The sequence below is a fragment of the Oncorhynchus gorbuscha genome, linkage group LG21, assembly GCF_021184085.1.
Source record: "Oncorhynchus gorbuscha isolate QuinsamMale2020 ecotype Even-year linkage group LG21, OgorEven_v1.0, whole genome shotgun sequence".
Classification (NCBI taxonomy): domain Eukaryota; kingdom Metazoa; phylum Chordata; class Actinopteri; order Salmoniformes; family Salmonidae; genus Oncorhynchus; species Oncorhynchus gorbuscha.
Window position 1 is genome coordinate 56302192 of NC_060193.1, and position 20031 is coordinate 56322222.

Genomic DNA, 20031 nt, shown 5'->3' on the forward strand with positions numbered 1-20031 from the left:
AACTTCACAGATCTTCATTGTAAAGGGTTTCAACATGCGTTTCCCATGCTTGTTCAATGAACCATAAACAATTAATGAACATGCACCTGTGGAGCGGTTGACACTAGCACAAGCTTACAGACAGTAGGCAATTAAGGTCACAGTTATGAAAACTGTGGAACTTGTTCAGTTTATGTCTCAGTTGTTGAATCTTGTTATGTTCATACAAATATTTACACATGTTAAGTTTGCTGAAAATAAAATCAGTTGAGAGTGAGAGGACGCTTCTTTCTTTTGCTGAGTTTATGTTTTGAGGAAAATATTTAATATTGTCAATGTTTTAGTGTGCATGCCATATAGGCCTGTGAATGAATGGCTATAGGCTGGTGAATTAAAATATATTTTACTCTCAGTGGACAGGAAAGCACTTAAATTAACTATAGTTATTCATTTACATTTGAATATTTCAGCATTGCCAAGTTTTGTTACATTATAGCAGAGATTATATCAATTCTAAACTAGATATATGGAATTCTGTGCGTTGCAGCCAATTATACACACAGGGAGGCGCCAAAGACCAGGTATGGGTTGACTTCAAGAAGGAATATGACAGAACTGGTTAGAAAAAAATGCTTATTAAAGTTATTATAACATATTAACAATAATGCAATGTGTTTGTTATAAAATATTATTTAGTTGCCGCCGTCATTTACAAGTCAAATGGAACTTTATTTTATTTTCCACCAAGAGGTCACGAGTAAGGAGGAACTAAACCACAGTTTACTTTCACTCTCACAGCCTTAGGAAATAAAATATCAGAAGTAGGCTGAACAAACAAACGAATGAGCAAATATGCCCAAACTAACGCTCATCGGATTGTACTTTTGGATTTGTCTGGCGCAAAAGGTGGTTTCCAGAGGTAAGTTGATTGACAAGGCCGAACGTAGTTTTTGGCCTACTCAATATTTGTAATGTTATTTGTGTGCTATAGTGTGCTTCCTGTATAGCCTACAATATTATCACGTAATGTTTGACAATCATGAACAATAGGTATATGATATGTTACAATGTGCCTTATTAACACAATGTGCGTTGCAACTTCAAGAACACACGAAGCCGCCTAAGTTTTATTCACATCAATGAAAAAACATGGCAATCTGAAACAAGAAGCTTTTATATCGACATTATGGATAATAGCCTAAACACCCTCTTCATAGTGATTTTCAACATGGAAAGTCAGAATGGTTTTAAACGAAGTCTATGGGGGTTTCGATGAGAAATAAGGACCGCACACTTATTATTTTCACACACGCACGCACACACGCACACACACGCACGCACACGCACACGCACACGCACACGCACATGCACACGCACACGTTGGGGAGGGGAGGGGCGTGTTTCTCTCCAGAATGCGTGCACTCAGCTCTCCAGAATTCAACTCGCTATCTCCCGCCAATCCTTGCCCATTCATTGTTTCATTGTTTGCCGTTTGTTTGTTTATTTTTTAAAAATCAATTCCCCATCACATATGCCACAAGTAGGCCTAGTAAATGTACCGTTAATCCCTCTTCATTTGGTTACATACATTTATGTTAATACATGCATTAAATACAGTAATTTACAGTAATTTTTCAGAGATTTTTGTGGTTCGTTCCAGTCATTGGCAGCAGAGAACTGGAAGGAGAGGCGGCCAAAGAAATAATTGGTTTTGGGGGTGACTAGAGAGATATACCTGCTGGAGCGAGTGCTACAGGTGGGAGATGCTATGGTGACCAGCGAGCTGAGATAAGGGGGGACTTTACCTAGCAGTGTTATGCAGGTGAATGAGGACCCAAAAGCGACTTGGCGAAAACAGAGTCTTTATTCCAGTAAAGGAAATAGGCAATACTCCTGGACAATCAGAGTAGAAAACAAAACATAAAAAACTTAATTCCACTCGTAGTGACGAGGACAGACTGGAGACTCGACCATTAACTGTAGGTTGCCTCGGGAAGGCACCGACCGTAGCAGACTCAGACATCTGCTCACACGCAGCATCTGAGGGAAACAAGACACGACAGGGCGAGACAAAGACACAGCACGGCGAACAATATACAAGGATCCGACAGGACAGAAACGGAAAACAAGGGGAGAAATAGGGACTCTAATCAGAGGGCAAGATACGGAACAGGTGTGAAAAGACTAGATGATTGAGTAGGGGAATAGGAACAGCTGGGAGCAGGAACGGAACGATAGAGAGAAGAGAGAGAGGGAGGGAGAGAGAAAAAAGGGAACGAACCTAATAAGACCAGCAGGGGGAAAACGAACAGAAGGGAAAGCAAAATGACAAGACAATATAAGACAAAACATGACAGTACCCCCCCACTCACCGAGCGCCTCCTGGCGCACTCGAGCAGGAACACTGGCGGCAACGGAGGAAATCATAGATCACAAACGGTCCAGCACGTCCCGAGAAAGAACCCAACTCCTCTCCTCAGGACCGTAACGGAAAACGATGAAAAGGGAAACTAGGGTACTACTCTAAAAAAAAAAAGAGACACGGGTAGAGAACTGAAAGCTTTAGAGCAAACAGGACCAAACAGGCCAGGAGAGTAACAACTAGGGACAGACTGAGACACAGCAAGGGCAGGAACAAGACCAGGAGAGATGCGGTGGCAGGGAACAGACTGAGACCCAGCAAGACCAGGAGCGCAGAAGCAGAAAAAAAATTACCAGGCTTATTCTGCGCGCAGTCCGAACAAGCAGCCACGAAACGGCGCGTGTCACGCTCCAGAGTAGGCCACCAAAACCGCTGGCGAATGGAAGAGCGTATTTATTCCTTTGTTAACGCCGGGGTGGCCAGCTAACTTGGCAGAGTGCGCCCACTGAAGAACAGCCAGACGAGTAGAAACAGGAACGAAAAGACGGTTACTAGGACAAGCGTGCTGCGACGGAGTGTGAGTGAGTGCTTGCTGCAGTCTGTGGCCGCTTCTCCAGTTGTTTTCCCCTCTACTAATCTAGAGGATTTCAGTTATTCGGTTTTGAACATTAATAAACTCTGTTTCTGTTAACCTGTCTCTCAATTCCCCAGACAGTCAACCCGACAACACGCCCAACAGGAAGGATCCCTCGGGATCGGTAGAAGCCACAGAAGAACTAAAGAGACGGGATAAAGCATGAGGCTTGGTGTTCTTAGTACCCGGGCAATAAGAAATAACGAACTCTGGAAACGAGCAAAAATAACGCCCAACGAGCATGACGCGCATTCAGTCGTTTGGCAGAACGGATGTACTCAAGGTTCCTTTGGTCAGTCCAAACGACAAAGGAACGGTCGCCCCTCCAACCACTGTCGCCATTTGCCTAGGGCTAAACGGATGGCGAGCAGTTCGCGGTTAGCCACATCATAGTTACGTTCCGACGGTGACAGGCGATGAGAAAAATACGCGCAAGGGTGGACCCCATCGTCAGTATCGGAGCGCTGGGACAGAATGGCTCCCACGCCCACCCCCGACGCGTCAACCTCGACAATAAACTGTTTAGTGACGTCAGGTGCAACAAGGATAGGAGCGGATGCAAAACGCTTCTTGAGGAGATCAGAACAACAATCATACGACCGGTGAGGAGGAAGGGAGTTGGTTTTGGACCGACTGAAGACCGTGCGCAGACCATGATATTCCTCCGGCACTCCTGTCAAATCACCAGGTTCCTCCTGTGAAGAGGGAGCAGAAGAAACAGGAGGAATATCAGACATTAAACACTTCACATGACAAGAAACGTTCCAGGAAAGGATAGAATTACTAGACCAATCAAAAGAAGGATTATGACACACTAGCCAGGGATGACCCAAAACAACAGGTGTAAAAGGTGAACAAAAAATCAAAAAAGAAATGGTCTCACTATGGTTACCAGATACAGTGAGGGTTAAAGGTAGTGTTTCACATAATATACTGGGGAGAGGACTACCATCCAAGGCGAACATGACCGTGGGCTCCCCTAACTGTCTGAGAGGAATGTCATGTTCCCGAGCCCAGGCTTCGTCCATAAAACAGCCCTCCGCCCCAGAGTCTATTAATGCACTGCAGGAAGCTGCCGATCCGGTCCAGCGTAGATGGACCGGTAAGGTAGTACAGGTACTTGACGGAGAGGACCGTCTAGTAGCGCTTATCAGTCGCCCTCCGCTTACTGATGAGCTCTGGCCTTTAACTGGACATGAAATGACAAAATGACCAGCGGAACCGCAATAGAGACAGAGGCGGTTGGTGATTCTCCGTTCCCTCTCCTTAGTCGAAATGCGAATACCCCCCAGCTGCATGGGCTCAACACCAGAGTCAGTGGGGAAAGATGGTAGTGTCGGAGAGAGGGGAGACACAGTTAACGCGAGCTCTCTTCTATGAGCTCGGTGACGAAGATCTACCCGTCGTTCAATGCGAATAGCGAGTTCAATCAAAGAATCCACGCTGGATGGAACCTCCCGAGAGAGAATCTCATCCTTAACCTTAGCGTGGAGTCCCTCCAGAAAACGAGCGAGCAACGCCTGCTCGTTCCAGTTACTGGAGGCAGCAAGAGTGCGAAACTCTATATAGAGTAATCCGTTATGGATCGATTACCTTGACATAGGGAAGACAGGGACCAGGAAGCTTCTTTCCCAAAAACTGAACGATCAAAAACCCTTATCATCTCCTCTTTAAAGTTCAGATAATCGTTAGTACACTCAGCGCTTGCCTCCCAGATAGCTGTGCCCCACTGCCGAGCCCGACCAGTAAGGAGTGATATGACGTAGGCAATCCGAGCTCTCTCTCTTGAGTATGTGTTGGGTTGGAGAGAGAACACTATATCACACTGGGTGAGAAAGGAGCGGCACTCAGTGAGCTGCCCAGAATAACATGGTGGGTTATTAACCCTAGGTTCCGGAGGCTCGGAAGACCCGGAAGTAGCTGGTGGCACGAGACGAAGACTCTGATACTGTCCTGAGAGGTCGGAGACCTGAGCGGCCAGGGTCTCAACGGCACGCCGAGCAGCAGACAATTCCTGCTCGTGTCTGCCGAGCATCGCTCCCTGGAACTCGAGAGTAGAGTAGAGAGAATCCATAGTCGCTGGGTCCATTCTTGGTCGGATCCTTCTGTTATGCAGGTGAATGAGGACCCAAAAGCGACTTGGCGAAAACAGAGTCTTTATTCCAGTAAAGGAAATAGGCAATACTCCTGGACAATCAGAGCAGAAAACAAAACATAAAAAACTTAATTCCACTTGTAGTGACGAGGACAGACTGGAGACTCGACCATTAACTGTAGGTTGCCTCGGGAAGGCACCGACCGTAGCAGACTCAGACACCTGCTCACCACGCAGCATCTGAGGGAAACAAGACACGACAGGGCGAGACAAAGACACAGCACGGCGAACAATATACAAGGATCCGACAGGACAGAAACGGAAAACAAGGGGAGAAATAGGGACTCTAATCAGAGGGCAAGATACGGAACAGGTGTGAAAAGACTAGATGATTGAGTAGGGGAATAGGAACAGCTGGGAGCAGGAACGGAACGATAGAGAGAAGAGAGAGAGAGAGGGAGAGAGAAAAAGGGGAACGAACCTAAAAAGACCAGCAGGGGGAAAACGAACAGAAGGGAAAGCAAAATGACAAGACAATATAAGACAAAACATGACAGTACAGGTCGTAATGGTGGGTAATATATGGGGCTTTGGTGACAAAACGGATTGCACTGTGATAGACTGCATCCAAGTTGTTGAGTAGGGTATTGGAGGCTATTTTCGCCAAAGTGGAGGATTGGTAGGATGGTCAGTTTTACAAGGGTATGTTTGGCAGCATGAGTGAAGGATGCTTTGTTGCGAAATAGGAAGCTAATTCTAGATTTAACATCCCCACACACCCCTCACTGTAACGGTCGTCGTTGCATGAAGAAGAATCGGACCAAAGCGCAGTGTGGTAAGTGTTCATGACTAGAACACTAGAACAAAATAACAATGTGCAAAACGAAACCGAAACAGTCCTGTCAGGTGCAGAAAGCACTAAACAGAAAGTAACTACCCACAAAACATAGGTGGGAAAATGCTACCTAAGTATTGTAGTGTCTCTGATTGGGAACCATACTTAGGTAGGTTTTTCCCACATGGTTTTTGTGGGTAGTTGTTTTCTGTTTAGTGTTTTGCACCCTACATGTTAGTTTTGGTTTCGGTTATTCACTTTGTTATTTTTGTTTAGTGTTCAGTTTAAATAAAAAGTCATGAACACTTACCACACTGTGCTTTAGTCCAATTCCTCTTCATCCGATGATGACACCGGTTACAGAACTACCCACCACAAACGGATCAAGCAGCGTGGTATTGAGGAGCAGAGGGTTCAGGACTCCTGAACATGGGAGGAGATCCTGGACGGAAAGGGACCCTGGAGACAGGCTGGGGAATATCGCCGCCCTAAAGAGGAATTGGAAGCAGCTAAAGCTGAGAGGCGGTGGTATGAGGCAAGTCAGCGCAGCAGGCACGAGAGGCAGACCCAATTTTCTTTTGGGGGGGGGGTGGCACACGGGGAGATTGGCGGAGTTAGGCTATAGACCTGAGCCAACTCCCCGTGCTTACCGGAAGCAGCATGGTACTGGTCAGGCACCGCGTTATGCGGTAAAGAGCACAGTGTCTCCAGTGCGTGCTCATAGCCCAGTGCGCTTATACCTTGGGTGTGTCAGGGTGTGATTTGGGTGGGCATTCTATGTTCTTTTTTCTATGTGTTTGTATTTCTTTGTTTTCGCCGGGTATGGTTCTCAATCAGGGACAGCTGTCTATCATTGTTTCTGATTGGGAACCATACTTAAGTAGCTTTTTCCCACATGGTTTTTGTGGGTAGTTTTCTGTTTAGTATTTTGCACCTGATAGAACTGTTTTGGTTTCGGTTATTCACTTTGTTATTTTTTTTAGTGTTCAGTTTAAATAAAAAGTCATGAACACTTACACTCATCTTATTATTTTCTAAATATTTTAAATGATTCTCAAGACACATTTACATTTACATTTAAGTCATTTAGCAGACGCTCTTATCCAGAGCGACTTACAGAAAAAAAAAATTAAGGCTTATTCTGCGCGCAGTCCGAACAAGCAGCCACGAAACGGCGCGTGTCACGCTCCAGAGTAGGCCACCAAAACCGCTGGCCACGCCCGGGTGCAATCACCTTATGACATCCAGTGGGACAGTCACTTAACAATAGTGCATCTAAAACTTAGGGGGGTGGGGTGAGAGGGATTACTTAACCTATCCTAGGTATTCCTTAAAGAGGTGGGGTTTCAGGTGTCTCCGGAAGGTGGTGATTGACTCCGCTGTCCTGGCGTCGTGAGGGAGTTTGTTCCACCACAGGGGGGCCAGGGCAGCAGAAGAACAGTTTTGACTGGGCTGAGCATGGGAGCTGTACTTCCTCAGTGGTAGGGAGGCGAGCAGGCCAGAGGTGGATGAACGCAGTGCCCTTGTTTGGGTGTAGGGCCTGATCAGAGCCTGGAGGTACTGAGGTGCCGTTCCCCTCACAGCTCCGCCATTTGCCTAGGGCAAGCACCATGGTCTTGTAGCGGATCATAGTTAGCTTCAACTGGAAGCCAGTGGAGAGAACGGAGGAGCGGGGTGACGGAGAGAACTTGGGAAGGTTGAACACCAGACGGGCTGCGGCGTTCTGGATGAGTTGAAGGGGTTTAATGCACAGGCAGGGAGCCCAGCCAACAGCGAGATTGCAGTAATCCAGACGGGAGATGACAAGTGCCTGGATTAGGACCTGCGCCGCTTCCTGTGTGCAGCAGGGTCGTACTCTGCGGATGTTGTAGAGCATGAACCTACAGGAAGGGCCACCGCCTTGATGTTAGTTGAGAACGACAGGGTGTTGTCCAGGATCACGCCAATCAAGGATTCTTGGCGCTCTGGGAGGAGGACACAATGGAGTTGTCAACAAAAAATGATGGCGAGATCATGGAACGGGCAGTCCATAATTCCTGGGGAGGAAGAGCAGCTCCGTCTTGCCGAGGTTCAGCTTGAGGTGGTGATCCGTCATCCACACTGATATGTCTGCCAGACATGCAGAGATGCGATCCGCCACCTGGTCATCAGAAGGGGGAAAGGAGAAGATTAATTGTGTGTCGTCTGCTTACTGATAGCAATGATAAGAGAGACCATGTGAGGTTATGACAGAGCCAAGTGACTTGGTGTATAGCGAGAATAGGAGAGGGCCAAGAACAGAGCCCTGGGGGACACCAGTGGTGAGAGCGCGTGGTGAGGAGACAGATTCTCGCCACGCCACCTGGTAGGAGCGACCTGTCAGGTAGGACGCAATAGCGTGGGCCGCGCCGGAGATGCCCAACTCGGAGAGGGTGGAGAGGAGGATCTGATGGTTCACAGTATCGAAGGCAGTTCGATAGATCTAGAAGGATGAGAGCAGAGAGAGAGAGAGTTAGCTTTAGCAGTGCGGAGCGCCTCCGTGATACAGAGGAGACGCCAGTCTCAGTTGAATGACTAGTCTTGAAACCTGACTGATTTGGATCAAGAAGGTCATTCAAAGAGAGATAGCGGGAGAGCTTTAAAGTTCAGATAACGGTACACTCAGCGTTCAAGAGTTTTGGAGAGAAAAGAAAGAAGGGATACTGGTCTGTAATTGTTGACATCGGAGGGATATATCACAGTGTAGGTTTTTTCAGAATGGGGGTGCAACTCTCGCTCTCTTGAAGACGGAAGCTGGGGACGTAGCCAGGTCGGAGACCGGCCAGGGTCTCAACGGCAGGGATGAGTTGATGAGCGAGGTGAGGTAAGGGAGAAGGTCTCCGAGCAGCAGAAATGGTCTGGAGAAGAGAGGAGGGGATAGGGTCAAGCGGGCAGGTTGTTGGGCGGATCCTTCTGTTATGCGTCACAAAACGCGAGATTTCATCTGGAGAGAGAGGGAGAAAGAGGTCAGAGCACAGGGTAGGGCAGTGTGAGCAGAACCAGCGGTGTCGTTTGACTTAGCAAACGAGGATCGGATGTCGTCGACCTTCTTTTCAAAATGGTTGACAAGTCATCTGCAGAGAGGAGGAGGGGGAGGGGGCGGAGGATTCAGGAGGGAGGAGAAGGTGGCAAAGAGCTTCCTAGGGTTGGAGGCAGAAGCTTGGAATTTAGCGTGGTAGAAAGTGGCTTTAGCAGCAGAGACAGAGGAGGAAAATGTAGAGAGGAGGGAGTGAAAGGATGCCAGGTCCGCAGGGGGGAGAAGCGAAAGCAAAATTTCAAGACTCCATTTCCGCTCGGCTGCCCGGAGCCCTGTTCTGTGAGCTCGCAATGAGTCATCGAGCCACGGAGCGGGGGGGAGGACCGAGCCGGCCTGGAGGATAGGGGACATAGAGAGTCAAGGGATGCAGAGAGGGAGGAGAGGAGGGTTGAGGAGGCAGAATCAGGAGATAGGTGGGAGAAGGTTTGAGCGGAGGGAAGAGATGATAGGATGGAAGAGGAGAGAGTAGAACGGGGGGGAGAGAGAGCGAAGGTTGGGAGGGCGCGATACCATCCAGTAGGGGCAGTGTGGGAGGTGTTGGATGAGAGCGAGAGGGAAAAGGATACAAGGCAGTGGTCGGAGACTTGGAGGGGAGTTGCAATGAGGTTAGTGGAAGAACAGCATCTAGTAAAGATGAGGTCGAGCGTATTGCCTGCCTTGTGAGTAGGGGGGAAGGTGAGAGGGTGAGGTCAAAAGAGGAGAGGAGTGGAAAGAAGGAGGCAGAGAGGAAAGAGTCAAAGGTAGACGTGGGGAGGTTAAAGTCGCCCAGAACTGTGAGAGGTGAGCCGTCAGCGCAGCAGGCACGAGAGGCAGACCCACCTCAGGAAAGGAGCTTATCAAGGCATCAAGCTCATTGATGAACTCTCCGAGGGAACCTGGAGGGCGATAAATGATAAGGATGTTAAGCTTGAAAGGGCTAGTAACTGTGACAGCATGGAATTCAAAGGAGGCGATAGACAGATGGGTAAGGGGAGAAAGAGAGAATGACCACTTGGGAGAGATGAGGATCCCGGTGCCACCACCCCGCTGACCAGACGTTCTCGGGGTGTGCGAGAACACGTGGGCGGACGAAGAGAGAGCAGTAGGAGTAGCAGTGTTGTCTGTGGTGATCCATGTTTCCGTCAGGGCCAAGAAGTCGAGGGACTGGAGGGGGGCATGGGCTGAGATGAACTCTGCCTTGTTGACCGCAGATTGGCAGTTCCAGACACATTATCTTCACACATTTTAGATGCTTTCCACTGACCGCCACACCTCAATAATTAGCTAGACATATTGCCACACACGCTGAGCACATGCTGGCTTCCCAAATATGCATAGGCATGTGCATTTTTGATTTGAAACAATATTTTTTAAAGAAGCTAATGATCCTCTGTGGCTAAGTCAAGCTTTCTGGTAAAGTATTTTGCATTATTTTATTTAGACAGGAGTAATTATATAATTTTGGCAAAACATCCATTTACTTTATTTTTTTATTTTTTTATTTAACCTTTATTTAACCAGGTAGACAAGTTGAGAACAAGTTATAATTTACAACTGCGACCTGGCCAAGATAAAGCAATGCAGTTCGACACATAACACAACACAGAGTTACACATGGAGTAAAACAAACATACAGTCAATAATACAGTAGAAAAATAAGTCTATATACAATGTGAGCAAATGAGGTGAGATAAGGGAGGTAAAGGCAATAAATAGGCCATGGTGGCGAAGTAAATACAATATAGCAATTAAAACACTGGAATGGTAGATTTGACAGTAGTACTTTAGGGGAAGGCTGCATCCGAACAGTGAGCTGTGCACCAGCCAATTCTCCTTTCTAATTCGCAAGTGGCTGAATCCAGAGATTTGTATATAATGATGAGATGCGAGTAGTTGTCCCAAAGGCGGGAATGCAGGCGACAAGTTTATGTCCCATGGAAACGTGTTGGGTTTATTCAGGACAGATTTTGGCGAGAGTGAGCTCTCTCGCTTAGCCTCTTTCTCTTTGCTCTTTTATTTAAGTTAACTGCCACGTGGTTCTCCACTCATATAGGCAGCCTACTCTTATCTCAATGAGTCCACACACACACTAGACGCACTGAGTGTGTGAATAATGCAAAAACTATGTGATTTTAATACAATATATAGGCTAACACATACAAAGCAGAAAGAGGACAGTTTCCAAATAATCTATGGGACAACCTAAATACAGTGTTTTCATCCCAAAGTCGTCTATCTGACCACCCGCTCCCAGAGATCATTGCAGACCGTGCCGCAATGATCTCTGTCGGAACCCGCAGAGAACCCGCGTGAAAGCAGCCCTCTGGTACACAGTCAGTACACAACACTATGCTCATCATGTCTTAGCAGGATCAGATGGTGACAGGGGTCCCAGCAGGTCAGACAGTCAGGGAAGACCAGACTACAGTGAATTTAGCAGTATATTAATAATATCAGTGAAAGATACAAACTTCCATATTGAATTGATGGGTAGACCTACAGTAGCTACAGGACAACAGTTTAAGCTTAAAGCTACAGTTTGGTATCTGGGAATAATGAACCATTGATTCTATTCTTGGATGATATCATGTATAAATGTACACCAAGGAAATTCTTTGTCATGCCTCATCTTAGGAGGATCAGATGGTGACAGGGGTCTCAGCAGGATCAAGCAGTCAGGGAAGACCAGTCTGTGATGGATCTCAGGGGAATTTTTTACAGATACAACACTCTCTGTGCAGTAAACCCTGGACAAGCCAGATGCTATTTTAAGGCAGTCTGACAAACCTCCGAAGTTGATTTACAAACTGTATCAAGGGTTAATAGAAGCTTTTCCCGATGACACAAAACATGTAAAACAAAAATGTGAGGAAGACCTGGTAGAAGCTATTGATGACGATGAATGGATACAGATGTGTTTGAATGCCCAGTCAGGTTCATATCATCTCAGACATCAATTACTGCAGTTTAAGACCATCTATAGAACGTTCTACATGCCAGTGTAACTGAATTACATGCACTCGGAAATGTCATCCCTGCCTCACACAGGAAGCGGCGCAGGTCCTAATCCAGGCACTTGTCATCTCCCGTCTGGATTACTGCAACTCGCTGTTGGCTGGGCTCCCTGCCTGTGCCATTAAACCCCTTCAACTCATCCAGAACGCCGCAGCCCGTCTGGTGTTCAACCTTCCCAAGTTCTCTCACGTCACCCCGCTCCTCCGTTCTCTCCACTGGCTTCCAGTTGAAGCTCGCATCCGCTACAAGACCATGGTGCTTGCCTACGGAGCTGTGAGGGGAACGGCACCTCAGTACCTCCAGGCTCTGATCAGGCCCTACACCCAAACAAGGGCACTGCGTTCATCCACCTCTGGCCTGCTCGCCTCCCTACCACTGAGGAAGTACAGCTCCCGCTCAGCCCAATCAAAACTGTTCGCTGCCCTGGCCCCCCAATGGTGGAACAAACTCCCTCACGACGCCAGGACAGCGGAGTCAATCACCACCTTCCGGAGACACCTGAAACCCCACCTCTTTAAGGAATACCTAGGATAGGTTAAGTAATCCCTCTCACCCCACCCCCCTAAGTTTTAGATGCACTATTGTTAAGTGACTGTCCCACTGGATGTCATAAGGTGAATGCACCAATTTGTAAGTCGCTCTGGATAAGAGCGTCTGCTAAATGACTTAAATGTAATGTAAATGTAATGTAATTGGAGGTGTAAAACACAAAAGGGGACATATTTGCATATATTATGGTCTTGTGAAGGCTGGCTGAATTCTGACAAAGAGTATCTTCTTTTATCTCAGCAGTCCTACAGATTCTCCCCTCTCCCTGTTTCTGTTTGCTTTAAATGTTGATATTGGAGACTTATCTGAAGAAACTGCATTTAGAGAGGATAAGAAATGTATTGCCATTAATTGGAAAGTTGGTTATGTATCACTAGCTTTGATCTATTACCAGATTAAGGGTATACTGGGCAACTTTCATAAAGCCTAGATGCCTTATATGGAATTCAGTATGACTAAATGCGTCTGTATTGAAAACATGCCCACGCCAGGGGAGATACCTATCCCTAGCTGTTGGGGGTCTGCAGTCCTGTGGGTGGTCACTCTGGCCTTAGCCTAACACACCCACAACTAATAATATATGTTTCACGAAGATCCTAAAGCTGAGTCAGGTGTGTTGGGTGGGGCGCTGCAGGGTGGTGGACCCCTAGGGACAGGACGGGGGGACCCAGCTATATTGTGTGCAAGTAAAAAGAGATCTACAGTACTTTTAGTCCTATGCTATTAATTATATGGAGGATTTGCTATTTCTGTGTGTTAATGTATTTTTATTTATCTGTTATTTTACCAGGTAAGTTGACTGAGAACACGTTCTCATTTGTAGCAACGACCTGGGGAATAGTTACAGGGGAGAGGAGGGGGATGAATGAGCCAATTGTTATGCAGGTGAATGAGGACCCAAAAGCGACTTGGCGAAAACAGAGTCTTTAATCCAGTAAAGTAAAAATACAATCAAAAAACACAATTTCCACTCGTAATGACGAGAACAGACTGGAGACTCGATCTTGAACTGCAGGTTGCCTCGGGAAGGCACTTGAACGTAGCAGACTCAGACACCTGCTCACCACGCAGCATCTGAGGGAAACACGACACGACAGGGCGATACACAAACACAGCACGGTGAACAATAGACAATGATCCGACAGGGCAGGAACGGAAAACAAGGGGAGAAATAGGGACTCTAATCAGGGAAAAAGATATGGAACAGGTGTGGGAAGACTAAATGATTGATTAGGGGAATAGGAACAGCTGGGAGCAGGAACGGAACGATAGAGAGAAGAGAGAGAGGGAGGAAGAGAGAAAGAGGGGAACGAACCTAAAAAGACCAGCAGGGGGAAAACGAACAGAGGGAAAAGCAAAATGACAAGACAAAATAAGACAAAACATGACAGTACCCCCCCCCACTCACCGAGCGCCTCCTGGCGCTCTCGAGGAGGAACACTGGCGGCAACGGAGGAAATCATAGATCACAAACGGTCCAGCACGTCCCGAGAAAGAACCCAACTCCTCTCCTCAGGACCGTAACGGAAAAACGAAAAAAAAGGGAAACTAGGGTACTACTCTAAAAAAAAAAAGAGACACGGGTAGAGAACTGAAAGCTTTAGAGCAAACAGGACCAAACAGGCCAGGAGAGTAACAACTAGGGACAGACTGAGACACAGCAAGGGCAGGAACAAGAACAGGAGAGATGCGATGGCAGGGAACAGACTGAGACCCAGCAAGACCAGGAGCAGAAGCAGAAAAAAAAATTACCAGACTTCTTCTGCGCGCAGTCTGAACACGCAGCCACGAAACGGCGCGTGTCACGCTCCTGAGTAGGCCACCAAAACCGCTGGCGAATAGAAGCAAGCGTACCCCGAACGCCGGGATGGCCAGCTAACTTGGCAGAGTGAGCCCACTGAAGAACAGCCAGACGAGTAAAAACAGGAACGAAAAGAAGGTTACTAGGACAAGCGCGCGGCGACGCAGTGTGCGTGAGTGCTTGCTTAACCTGTCTCTCAATTCCCCAGACAGTCAACCCGACAACACGCCCAACAGGAAGGATCCCCTCGTCAGTATCGGAGCGCTGGGACAGAATGGCTCCCACGCCCACCCCCGACGCGTCAACCTCAACAATAAACTGTTTAGTGACGTCAGGTGCAACAAGGATAGGAGCGGATGCAAAACGCTTCTTGAAGAGATCAGAACAACAATCATACGACCGGTGAGGAGGAAGGGAGTTGGTTCTGGACCGACTGAAGACCGTGCGCAGACCATGATATTCCTCCGGCACTCCTGTCAAATCACCAGGTTCCTCCTGAGAAGAGGGGACAGAACAAACAGGAGAAATAGCAGACATTAAACACGTCACATGACAAGAAACGTTCCAGGAAAGGATAGAATTACTAGACCAATCAAAAGAAGGATTATGACACACTAGCCAGGGATGACCCAAAACAACAGGTGTAAAAGGTGAACAAAAAATCAAAAAAGAAATGGTCTCACTATGGTTACCAGATACAGTGAGGGTTAAAGGTAGTGTTTCATATAATATACTGGGGAGAGGACTACCATCCAAGGCAAACATGACCGTGGGCTCCCTAACTGTCTGAGAGGAATGTCATGTTCCCGCGCCCAGGCTTCGTCCATAAAACAGCCCTCTGCCCCAGAGTCTATTAATGCACTGCAGGAAGCTGCCGATCCGGTCCAGCGTAGATGGACCGGTAAGGTAGTACAGGTACTTGACGGAGAGGACCGTCTAGTAGCGCTTATCAGTCGCCCTCCGCTTACTGATGAGCTCTGGCCTTTAACTGGACATGAAATGACAAAATGACCAGCGGAACCGCAATAGAGACAGAGGCGGTTGGTGATTCTCCGTTCCCTCTCCTTAGTCGAGATGCGAATACCCCCAGCTGCATGGGCTCAACACCTGAGTCAGTGGGGAAAGACGGTAGTGTCGGAGAGAGGGGAGACACAGTTAATGCGAGCTCTCTTCTATGAGCTCGGTGACGAAGATCTACCCGTCGTTCAATGCGAATAGCGAGTTCAATCAAAGAATCCACGCTGGATGGAACCTCCCGAGAGAGAATCTCATCCTTAACCTTAGCGTGGAGTCCCTCCAGAAAACGAGCGAGCAACGCCTGCTCGTTCCAGTTACTGGAGGCAGCAAGAGTGCGAAACTCTATAGAGTAATCCGTTATGGATCGATTACCTTGACATAGGGAAGACAGGGACCAGGAAGCTTCTTTCCCAAAAACTGAGCGATCAAAAACCCTTATCATCTCCTCTTTAAAGTTCAGATAATTGTTAGTACACTCAGCGCTTGCCTCCCAGATAGCTGTGCCCCACTGCCGAGCCCGACCAGTAAGGAGTGATATGACGTAGGCAATCCGAGCTCTCTCTCTTGAGTATGTGTTGGGTTGGAGAGAGAACACTATATCACACTGGGTGAGAAAGGAGCGGCACTCAGTGGGCTGCCCAGAATAACATGGTGGGTTATTAACCCTAGGTTCCGGAGGCTCGGAAGAACCGGAAGTAGCTGGTGACACGAGACGAAGACTCTGATACTGTCCTGAGAGGTCGGAGACCTGAGCGGCCAGGGTCTCAACGGCATGCCGAGCAGCAGACAATTCCTGCTCGTGTCTGCCGAGCATCGCTCCCTGGAACTCGAGAGTAGAGTAGAGAGAATCCATAGTCGCTGGGTCCATTCTTGGTCGGATCCTTCTGTTATGCAGGTGAATGAGGACCCAAAAGCGACTTGGCGAAAACAGAGTCTTTAATCCAGTAAAGTAAAAATACAATCAAAAAACACAATTTCCACTCGTAATGACGAGAACAGACTGGAGACTCGATCTTGAACTGCAGGTTGCCTCGGGAAGGCACTTGAACGTAGCAGACTCAGACACCTGCTCACCACGCAGCATCTGAGGGAAACACGACACGACAGGGCGATACACAAACACAGCACGGTGAACAATAGACAATGATCCGACAGGGCAGGAACGGAAAACAAGGGGAGAAATAGGGACTCTAATCAGGGAAAAAGATATGGAACAGGTGTGGGAAGACTAAATGATTGATTAGGGGAATAGGAACAGCTGGCAGCAGGAACGGAACGATAGAGAGAAGAGAGAGAGGGAGGAAGAGAGAAAGAGGGGAACGAACCTAAAAAGACCAGCAGGGGGAAAACGAACAGAGGGAAAAGCAAAATGACAAGACAAAATAAGACAAAACATGACAGTACCCCCCCACTCACCGAGCGCCTCCTGGCGCTCTCGAGGAGGAACACTGGCGGCAACGGAGGAAATCATAGATCACAAACGGTCCAGCACGTCCCGAGAAAGAACCCAACTCCTCTCCTCAGGACCGTAACGGAAAAACGAAAAAAAAGGGAAACTAGGGTACTACTCTAAAAAAAAAATGAGACACGGGTAGAGAACTGAAAGCTTTAGAGCAAACAGGACCAAACAGGCCAGGAGAGTAACAACTAGGGACAGACTGAGACACAGCAAGGGCAGGAACAAGAACAGGAGAGATGCGATGGCAGGGAACAGACTGAGACCCAGCAAGACCAGGAGCAGAAGCAGAAAAAAAATTACCAGACTTCTTCTGCGCGCAGTCTGAACACGCAGCCACAAAACGGCGCGTGTCACGCTCCTGAGTAGGCCACCAAAACCGCTGGCGAATAGAAGCAAGCGTACCCCGAACGCCGGGATGGCCAGCTAACTTGGCAGAGTGAGCCCACTGAAGAACAGCCAGACGAGTAAAAACAGGAACGAAAAGAAGGTTACTAGGACAAGCGCGCGGCGACGCAGTGTGCGTGAGTGCTTGCTTAACCTGTCTCTCAATTCCCCAGACAGTCAACCCGACAACACGCCCAACAGGAAGGATCCCCTCGTCAGTATCGGAGCGCTGGGACAGAATGGCTCCCACGCCCACCCCGACGCGTCAACCTCAACAATAAACTGTTTAGTGACGTCAGGTGCAACAAGGATAGGAGCGGATGCAAAACGCTTCTTGAAGAGATCAGAACAACAATCATACGACCGGTGAGGAGGAAGGGAGTTGGTTCTGGACCGACTGAAGACCGTGCGCAGACCATGATATTCCTCCGGCACTCCTGTCAAATCACCAGGTTCCTCCTGAGAAGAGGGGACAGAACAAACAGGAGAAATAGCAGACATTAAACACGTCACATGACAAGAAACGTTCCAGGAAAGGATAGAATTACTAGACCAATCAAAAGAAGGATTATGACACACTAGCCAGGGATGACCCAAAACAACAGGTGTAAAAGGTGAACAAAAAATCAAAAAGAAATGGTCTCACTATGGTTACCAGATACAGTGAGGGTTAAAGGTAGTGTTTCATATAATATACTGGGGAGAGGACTACCATCCAAGGCAAACATGACCGTGGGCTCCCTAACTGTCTGAGAGGAATGTCATGTTCCCGCGCCCAGGCTTCGTCCATAAAACAGCCCTCTGCCCCAGAGTCTATTAATGCACTGCAGGAAGCTGCCGATCCGGTCCAGCGTAGATGGACCGGTAAGGTAGTACAGGTACTTGACGGAGAGGACCGTCTAGTAGCGCTTATCAGTCGCCCTCCGCTTACTGATGAGCTCTGGCCTTTAACTGGACATGAAATGACAAAATGACCAGCGGAACCGCAATAGAGACAGAGGCGGTTGGTGATTCTCCGTTCCCTCTCCTTAGTCGAGATGCGAATACCCCCAGCTGCATGGGCTCAACACCTGAGTCAGTGGGGAAAGACGGTAGTGTCGGAGAGAGGGGAGACACAGTTAACGCGAGCTCTCTTCTATGAGCTCGGTGACGAAGATCTACCCGTCGTTCAATGCGAATAGCGAGTTCAATCAAAGAATCCACGCTGGATGGAACCTCCCGAGAGAGAATCTCATCCTTAACCTTAGCGTGGAGTCCCTCCAGAAAACGAGCGAGCAACGCCTGCTCGTTCCAGTTACTGGAGGCAGCAAGAGTGCGAAACTCTATAGAGTAATCCGTTATGGATCGATTACCTTGACATAGGGAAGACAGGGACCAGGAAGCTTCTTTCCCAAAAACTGAGCGATCAAAAACCCTTATCATCTCCTCTTTAAAGTTCAGATAATTGTTAGTACACTCAGCGCTTGCCTCCCAGATAGCTGTGCCCCACTGCCGAGCCCGACCAGTAAGGAGTGATATGACGTAGGCAATCCGAGCTCTCTCTCTTGAGTATGTGTTGGGTTGGAGAGAGAACACTATATCACACTGGGTGAGAAAGGAGCGGCACTCAGTGGGCTGCCCAGAATAACATGGTGGGTTATTAACCCTAGGTTCCGGAGGCTCGGAAGAACCGGAAGTAGCTGGTGACACGAGACGAAGACTCTGATACTGTCCTGAGAGGTCGGAGACCTGAGCGGCCAGGGTCTCAACGGCATGCCGAGCAGCAGACAATTCCTGCTCGTGTCTGCCGAGCATCGCTCCCTGGAACTCGAGAGTAGAGTAGAGAGAATCCATAGTCGCTGGGTCCATTCTTGGTCGGATCCTTCTGTTATGCAGGTGAATGAGGACCCAAAAGCGACTTGGCGAAAACAGAGTCTTTAATCCAGTAAAGTAAAAATACAATCAAAAAACACAATTTCCACTCGTAATGACGAGAACAGACTGGAGACTCGATCTTGAACTGCAGGTTGCCTCGGGAAGGCACTTGAACGTAGCAGACTCAGACACCTGCTCACCACGCAGCATCTGAGGGAAACACGACACGACAGGGCGATACACAAACACAGCACGGTGAACAATAGACAATGATCCGACAGGGCAGGAACGGAAAACAAGGGGAGAAATAGGGACTCTAATCAGGGAAAAAGATATGGAACAGGTGTGGGAAGACTAAATGATTGATTAGGGGAATAGGAACAGCTGGCAGCAGGAACGGAACGATAGAGAGAAGAGAGAGAGGGAGGAAGAGAGAAAGAGGGGAACGAACCTAAAAAGACCAGCAGGGGGAAAACGAACAGAGGGAAAAGCAAAATGACAAGACAAAATAAGACAAAACATGACAGTACCCCCCCACTCACCGAGCGCCTCCTGGCGCTCTCGAGGAGGAACACTGGCGGCAACGGAGGAAATCATAGATCACAAACGGTCCAGCACGTCCCGAGAAAGAACCCAACTCCTCTCCTCAGGACCGTAACGGAAAAACGAAAAAAAAAAAAGGGAAACTAGGGTACTACTCTAAAAAAAAAAAAATGAGACACGGGTAGAGAACTGAAAGCTTTAGAGCAAACAGGACCAAACAGGCCAGGAGAGTAACAACTAGGGACAGACTGAGACACAGCAAGGGCAGGAACAAGAACAGGAGAGATGCGATGGCAGGGAACAGACTGAGACCCAGCAAGACCAGGAGCAGAAGCAGAAAAAAAATTACCAGACTTCTTCTGCGCGCAGTCTGAACACGCAGCCACGAAACGGCGCGTGTCACGCTCCTGAGTAGGCCACCAAAACCGCTGGCGAATAGAAGCAAGCGTACCTCGAACGCCGGGATGGCC

The 20031-nt window shown here is 48.2% G+C and overlaps 1 protein-coding gene across 5 annotated transcripts in view; it reads left to right on the top strand.

Moving 5' to 3' along the window:
* Window positions 1-570: 570 nt before the first annotated feature.
* Window positions 571-20031, top strand: part of LOC124007819 — a 46939-nt gene continuing 27478 nt past the window's right edge. The window contains exon 1 of one of the 5 annotated variants that reach the window (XM_046318602.1): window positions 571-898. In XM_046318602.1, the coding sequence (XP_046174558.1) occupies window positions 832-898 (67 nt within the window). In that variant the 5' untranslated portion in view covers window positions 571-831. The remainder of the gene's footprint in view (window positions 899-20031) is intronic. The other 4 variants (XM_046318601.1, XM_046318597.1, XM_046318603.1 and 1 more) reach the window with 4 other exon arrangements.